Source organism: Gekko japonicus, unplaced genomic scaffold (assembly GCF_001447785.1).
Source record: "Gekko japonicus isolate JY-2015 unplaced genomic scaffold, Gekko_japonicus_V1.1 scaffold212, whole genome shotgun sequence".
Lineage (NCBI taxonomy): Eukaryota > Metazoa > Chordata > Lepidosauria > Squamata > Gekkonidae > Gekko > Gekko japonicus.
In genome coordinates this window covers 1539072-1547473 of record NW_015161953.1, presented here as the reverse complement: position 1 = coordinate 1547473, position 8402 = coordinate 1539072, and the positions used below count along the sequence as shown (strand labels likewise).

The 8402-nt window shown below is 38.1% G+C and overlaps 1 protein-coding gene across 1 annotated transcript in view; it reads right to left on the bottom strand.

The window, feature by feature from the left end:
• SLIT3 (slit guidance ligand 3) overlaps positions 1-8402 on the bottom strand; it is a gene marked incomplete at its 3' end in the record, with an annotated part of 512561 nt that overhangs the window by 14842 nt on the left and 489317 nt on the right. The window contains exon 8 of the mRNA XM_015429462.1: positions 1031-1194. Coding sequence (XP_015284948.1) covers positions 1031-1194 — 164 coding nt within the window. The remainder of the gene's footprint in view (positions 1-1030; positions 1195-8402) is intronic.

Sequence of the window (8402 nt, the reverse complement as noted above, 5' to 3'; positions counted from 1 at the left end):
TCATCTCATTCTGAACCAGTTGAAGGAAACAAATATGATCTCTGACATTAACAATGCAGTCCTATGCAGAGTTAATCTAGTCTAAATCATTAATTTCTCGGCACAGTTAAGTGTACAAGTGGGGAGATTTCATGCACTGCACAGATTGTTCATGGACTGAAAAATATCTCAGCATGAGGGGACAGACTTTCACATACATCCAAACACAGTATGCATATGTCCCATGTGTCCTTCAGTTTACCTGTATAGCCTTGAAGAAATTGTATGCTTTACCCAAAAGGAATGTTACCAAACAAATACTTATCACGTGTGCTAGATGCTGCCCAAGTATTAAACAATTCAGATACTCTTCTGTTGTAGAAGAACTAACTTATCCAGAGCTAACAATAACCATCTTAAAAATCAGTTACGGTAGACTGAAAATAACTATATACAACCCTAAAAAGATATTCATTTCAAACAGCAATGTTTGTGATTTCACCTACAGGGATCATAAGTAAAAAAAAAACCCAAGAAAAAACAAGATGGGTTATTTTAAAGAAAACTACATCTCCCCAAATTTCATATCATAGCTGGGGAAACAAAGCAGATTTCCTTCTTCACTCAGTCAGAATATATACCCACCCGAGCTCACAGTGCGTTAAATTAAACACCAGTATTTCACATGCACTTGCTAATTCACTCCATTTGTATGCTAGTCAGACATAGAGCTCAGAAGGTTTTCCCCTGAGAAATGGCATCATATTATTTGTTAATTACTCTTTCACATTAATATGATGCGAGACTCCAATTGAAAAAAGACAATTTAAGTACAGAATCATTAACACAGGCCAGCAGTTCAGAAAAGATTCTGAACAAATCATAGTAATTTAAAATATTATTACACTATTTAGCTTGGCCACGACTGGAATGGAACTGGCAGGGAGTGACAGTTAAATAGGACTGATATTGGGATAGTTTATTCAGTTTTTAATGTGAACATCAGGATAAAATGACAGAACAAAATAAAACAATAAACCTATGACATTACCTGTGCAGACATAGTCTTTTTTCTGAACATCAGCAACATTAAATCCCCTCAGGTGAACAGGTGCCATGCAGAATGTGAACTGTCCAACTGATCGCCTCTGACGCAGCCAATCAGAAAGCCAAGCCAGATGGCAGTCACAGTATAAGTAATTGGAATGAAGTCGTCTGCAATGTACAGAAAGAAACCCATATCAGAGATGCAATCGTTGCAAATAGGAAAATAATGAAACAACCTAATTTATCATTAATCAAATGCACCATCCTACTATCTATAGTAATTTTGATGGAATCATTGCATTACAGTGATTGTCAGACAGTAGTTCATTTTGTGTACTGAACTACAATTAGACTTCATAGTAAACACAGATGTAAATAAAGATGCAGTCATTTGGCAAGAGATTTAATATTTTAAATAACAACCCTGGGATTCACAAGGAATTATGGTGAAGGGGAACCTCTTCCAAATCCTCCCTTATATAAGCTTTCAGGGATTGATTATTGAATACATTTTTACTCCACCTTTCCTCCATGGTACTCTCCTGTTCCTCCATTTTATCCTCAAAACAACCTTTTGATAACTCAGAGATTAGATTAACAGAAAAGACTGGCCAAATATCACTCAACAAGGTTTATGGTGAGGGGACATTTTAATCTCAGACTCCGATGACCTAGTCTATCGCCATAACTATTACACTAGTCTGGCTTGAGCACACTAATTTCTCCTTCTTCCTTTCTTTCCTTTAACTCAGGGGTGTCACACATATGGCCCATCCACGGTTTTTACCCATCCTACAAGCAACTGGTTATGTATGGAAATGTAACATACTCTCCCTTTTATGTTATCCATTGGGGAACATCTAGTCTTGCATATGATTAAATGCATTTATTGTGAGTTTTGGGGGTTCTCCAGTAAATCAATTACTGTCACTGCAAGGAATCAATTGCTGTTTGTAATTTGAGTTAAAAAATAATAGCTAGGTTTGCCTGTGTTCTTTATAAAGTTTATATCTCTGGGACCTGGCAATACATTTTATGGCACGCATGGCCCGGCCCAAAAAAGTAACATTTATGTCAAATCTGGTCCTTGTAACAAATGAGTTTGACACCTCTGCTTCAACTTATTGTCCACTGCTCTCAGTGTTTTGTATTCCTGGACCATGTTCAGTCCTTATCACACCATTTTAAGTTTATGGGTTTTTGGGGGGGCGTGGGTGTTATTTTGCAAAATCATTATTTTTACAAAGTCACCTTATTTTAATTTTTATCCTGCTCTTCTCCCTGATCAGGGCTCAAAGAGAATCCAAGTATGCAGAAGTTCCTAGCTTATCTGTGGTTGGTTTGCTATTTCATCCTTGCTCCCAACTTGAGCTTTTTTGTGTAATATTCTCTATAACATTTTATATCTGAAAAATGAAATCGCCAGAAAGAACAAATTAACTATCAAATATTTCATCCTTTCTCTATGAGTCATAACAGGCTGACATTACAGCAAAGCTCAAATGACAACACTGTCATTTCTGTAGGATAGGGTTGGGCAAAGCATTCATTTCTAACAGCCTAACATTACATATTACATTGTCAAATATAAAGTGCTGTAAAACATGGTCTAGTCCAACTCTGAAATAAATTAACAGTATAAGAGATCCTTATGTGAGGTTGTCACAATTGAGCTCAGTAGTGGCGCCTCCCTAGATTTGTATGTCTGGTAAGGCATTTTGATGGGAAATTTCCAGAATTCATTTAGTTGCTTTGTCGAGTAACGCTTAAATCTCCTGACCTGCAGGGCAAACAATAAAAGGCAGTCACATCTATTTATCAAAGACTGTATGATGTTTTGTTTTAGTTGTGCAAGAGAAGAGAGTAGTCCATTTGGGTAATGTCATTTGTGTGGAACAGTAATATTAGAAGTATTTAATTAGCCAAGAACAAATTAAATACTTTCAGTTACTTAATTGTCTAGCTAATAAACACATTTGCATCTATAAAAATAATAAAATAGGCACTGTCTGGAAGATATTGAAAGAACAGCATAGCTTTATCTTTGAAGTAACTTACTGCAAAATTTCATCAAACGTAACACACTGGAATAGGGTCAAAATGAATTAACAGATTAGTTGTTTCAGATTCCATCCACATTGTGGAAGATACAGGTTTAATGACCATTGCCCCCACTTTGTCCTTACTCCAAAAAATGTTAGTCATACTTAAATTTCACTGAATTTACTTTTATACATTATCTTTCATGAACATAGGTCCCGGTCACACGGGCAGGAAAATGCGGGGGGGAAATGTGGCTGTTAGCCCCGGGGCTAAAAACCGCGCGGTTGCTCGAGCAGACCTACCTATGGAGGTCCCGTGGTAGGGGGGAGGTGCCGATCACTCCACAGTCCTGCGGTGCGGCAAAGAAGCAGGGCACGGGGCAAACGGGGTTGGGTTTTTTTTAAAAAAACTCAAATGTGCGCATGCTCCCTTGGGTGCTTGTGCGCATCCATGGAGACTTTGAAAAAAAAAACCCTTTTTGCGAGGGGACATGGGCGGGCGCCGGAACTACCACCGGAAACACGGTCAGACGCCCGCCCTTGCCCCGCGGTTTCAGGAAACGAGTACCTTGGAGGTACTAGTTTTTTACCGCGCATCTTCCACAGGAAGCCTCGGATTCACCACGGAAGCTCGACGCTTCCCAGATGTGGTGGTGAGATCGCGCCCGGAAAATCCGCCTATCTTCCGTCCCTCTAGCATGCCTAATGCTCCGTGTGACCTATTTTATTCTTTTATAAATAATTTATTTGTTTAAACTTATCCCAGATATCAGAACAGTCCTTCCTCACGACCACATAGTCCTCTGAAGCATACAGACACTAGGTCATTCTAACAAAATAGATAGATTTGGAATTTTAATTCCTGGTGGAAGCAGAAAATCTACTAAATTCATGTACACAGAGTGTGTTTAAAGGACAAAGTCTCCCCAATAAGCAGGATACCACAGTGTAACTTTCCTTATGATTGCACTGTAAATTTACTCATATTGCATATGTAGACAAAACAAACCAGAGCTCCAATTTTCTCCAAATTATTATGTTGTGTTAACATCTACACAAAAATGTGAGACGTTTTCCTAACAAACTATCATTCTCTATTGTTGTAATTTTACTATGGAAACAATCATATTCCTTAAGGAATTATATAGTGCAAGATTTAAGTGTTTCCTTTAAGTGTTTCTGTGCAAGATTTAAGTGTTTCCTTTCGGAAAGGAAATTTAAATCCAACGCAAAAGGGGCTTCCATGTTTGCTTCAAAATTTCAGCACTGCTTCTCTTTTTCCTCAGCGCACAAGCTAAGCCCAAGCATTTGACCTGTAAATATATTATTTGTGCTGAAATTCTGCAGCACATGCTGTGCATTTAGTAATCTTCCCTTGAGACAAGCCCACTGAAAACAAGCTGTTAAGTTTTAACCATGTAGAAGGTATCTGTGAAAAATGAATGAGGACAGTAAGGAAGCTTGACTGCAAGAAGATGTGTGAATTGTTGCAGGTCCTTTCTTTGTGGCCATGCATTCATTCAAGAGTGCATTAGGATCAACAATAAGAAAATGGAAAAAAGTAGTGCCAAGCAGTATTTTGCATGAATATAGCTCTCTCATCAAAAGAGAAGCAGATCGATGCAAACAAATTCTTTTCAATTCTAATCAAGACCAAAAAAAAAAATCTGTAAAGGAGAACCACAACCGAAAATGGGAACATGGGGAAAAAAAATATGCTCATAGATTATTAATACTAAAAACCTCACATCATTTATCTTCCTTAAAGACGAAGTATACATTAAACAATGTCTCACACTCTGATCTACATAATGTTATAGCTTTAAATATATATATACTAAGTTTACAACAGTCTCCCAGAGGAATGAAAGGCAGGCTGCGTATGAGAATTAATTTCACTCTATAATGATACGAGGTTAAAAGACTTTGGAAGCACATATGATCCAGTCATTTGACTGGGTTATGGATTGGATTAAAGAATGGATTAACAGAGTGGTTCCTCAGGCCTTATCATCCATAGGAGGACACATGAGCAAGGTATAATTATGTGATATGAACACCCTGAAATGCAGGGTTTGGAAACAGCACTAAACTGCCTGGGATTGCTTCTATCATGACAAGAAGTTTGGAAAGAAACAAGAGAAATTCATTGCTATATTGCATTAATTCAATATGAACCAAATTATATGCATATATTCTTCCCCTGTGTTCTTCACCTTTGTTCATCATGTCAGTGAGATGGGACAAGTAGGATTTGTAATTGAAATTAGAAATTCAAAGATACAGAAAGATTCCTTTGATCAATAAAATATTTCAGAAATAACAGTTCTTTATTATTATCAGCCAATTTCAACTAGCAGAACAAAACGGTAACTCTTTCTGGATAATGTTTCTTAATCATATGGGCTGTGTGATAGTTCTATTTCATGGTAATACTCAGGCATTTTTAAAAGTTCAGCTACACTGACAATCTTTTGCGCATATACAAACTGGTACACTGGAGTGTGATCCTGGTTGCAAGAGGACCATTATCCACTTTTATTTGGGGTGGGGGGATGAACTAGGAAGATTAAATATTAACTAACATCTACAAGATTTTTTCTAATATCTTTAGGCAATGCAAAATTATTTTTATAATACTTATGTACATAATGGATGTCAACATTACAGTACTGATTAATCATAATAATTTAAGTTGATTAAATATGCATACATTTTCACACACATAAAATCACAATTTCTGATAAAAATAGTATTTAAAATGTGTTGAACATGACTACTTAATCTCTTGGCTCTCTTTGCAGTGTATATCAGGTAGCTTTAATGTCTGCAGAAAAGGATTAATATTGTTCATTGTCTTTTTCCCTATGCAACTTCTATTCAGAGGTATATTGCCCCTGGATGTGGAGACTACGAAAGAGCAAAGAACTGGTCTGATAGTTTGATTGACAATGAAACCCTAATTTATGGGAAGAGCTGGAAATACAATTGTTTGTGCTAATTTTAAATTTATTTATCTCATGGCCCTGAAGTCTGTAACAAACCTGATGAAACAAAAATAGAAAGATCTAATATTTTTATATTATGGCTCAGCCCTTCTCAGACCTTGGGGGCAGGACTGCTTACAAGGCAACTGGAAACTACTATAGCAGTACACATAGGCAGAAACATGCTATTTAAAATAGATGGAAGTCTATTTATAGCACACAGAAGGGGACTGAATACAAATTCTACTTTTTAAAGGTGCACATTTGGCTACAGCCTAAATTAAATTTTTAGAAAATCCTTTGGGGTCAGCATTTAAGTTTTATAAAATGTAACTCTCAAAATTCAATATAAAAGCTTTCCTTTAAATCCCATTTATGACTTCCTTCCCCCTTTTCTCCTTTAATTACAGCAAAACGGAATTAGTCAATATAGGTCTCCAGGGAGCTACATACAAAGCCATCTTTGAAATTAAACTAAAGAGAAAATGGCAGCAGATATTGTAGTCTGGTTATCACAGAGAATGATCGATCTGAAATAGGCAACAGACAACTCCAGGGTATTAGAAGTAAAATACTAAGCAATTCCTACCAAAATATAAATTTCCTTCAATTAATTAAGTAATATGATCACTGTTCTTTAAAGGAGGGAAACTTATACAGCTATAAAGGTAATCCAGGTAGTTATCTGGCCTGTCAGGATGAGTAAATAAAAGGCAGATTGCCTGTATATTATACTTACGCAGATCAGACCTGCAAACTATGGGGAAATAGTCTGCTAGCAATTAATTGTAGTCTGCCAGGAACTTGTCAACAGGGCTGTTCTTCCGACAGTCCAAGGCAGGCAGCAAAACCAGGACATTTGTCTGTATAGTTAGGCCCTTTTTAGATCTCTCAGGGGGCTGAAGGCTGAATATTCATTTGAGGGCTTCAATTTCTTTTTACAGAATCCTGGTTATGTTTGCATTGCATTCCCATGAAACCTTCTTAGCCTTTATTTTGGCAATTTCACTTTCAAAACATTATGTAGATAGAATTCTACTATTGATAGGCGGAAAGGAAGGGTTGCTAGGCCTCCTACAGTGGCAGCAGCAGCAGGAGGAGGAGATTGGATTTATACCCTGCCCTTCACTATGCAAAGGAGTCTCAGAGTGGCTTACAAACTCCTTTCCCTTCCCCTCCCCATAACAGACACCCAGTGAGGTAGGTGGGGCTGAGAGAGCTCTGACAGAAACTGCTCTTTTTCAAGAACAGCTCTTATCAGAGCTATGGCTTGCCCAAGGTCATCCAGCAGGTGCAAGTGGAGGAGAGGGGAATCAAACCCGGTTCTCTCAGATTAGAGTCCATGCACTTAACCACTACACCAAACTGCCACTGGGCCAAAGGGATGTCTTCATTTCAGATGATAACCCAGATGTAATGTCAGTCCTTCCTATGAATCATTGGAAAAGCTATGGTTTTACCATAGAGTTTCTGGTGATTCTGCAAGTGATGTCACACCATCAATGCCATGCCTGGCAACCCTAGACAGTGTTCACAAAACATGGCAGTTAACTCTGCCACACTACCAGGCCTCTTCAAGAAGGTAAACTTTATTCCAGCTCCCACCTCAGTTACTGTTCTAAGAACCAGGCCCAGACTGAAAACCCAGGGATGAGCAACCCTCAGTTACTTGCGGTTGGTAACAGTGGCAGTTTTGTCAACTGAGTAGTTTTCTCAGATACAGTAAGTTTCATATGTGGTTGGTGAGGGAAATTCACTTCGGGGGGATTTCTGAAATGGGCTGAAAGCTGGAGGAGAGAAGCTTGTTCTTGGAGACAGAAGCAACTGACACTGAACAAGAACCCAACCAATGCCAGTTGTGGAATGATTACCCTTTCTGCCTGGCCACTTAAGTCCTTCCAGCAAAGACAGAAAGAGATGAGAGAAGACCAATTATTCCTTTTGTTGCTAAGATGCGAGAGTCACTGATTCTACTTTCAGCACATAGAGTTTAATTAGTGGTGCACATGTCATCAAATATGATTTATATTGTGCATAAAGTGCAGAAGAGCCTGTGCGGTGTAGTAGTTAGAGTGTTGGATTAAGATCTGGGTGACATCAAGTTCAAATATCTACTCTGCCATGGAAGCTTGCTGGGTGATCTTGGGCCAGTCACACATTTTCAGCATAACCTACCTGACAGGGTTGTTGTGAGGAGAAAAGGGAGGAGAAAAGAATTATGTAAGCCATTGGGGAGAAAGGCAGAGTATAAATGAAGCAAAAATAAAATTAGACGTGTATCCATAATGACACACATACATTTCCTTAATGGGGCAAACAGTAGTTTCCCTGGGTTGGTTGAGGACAG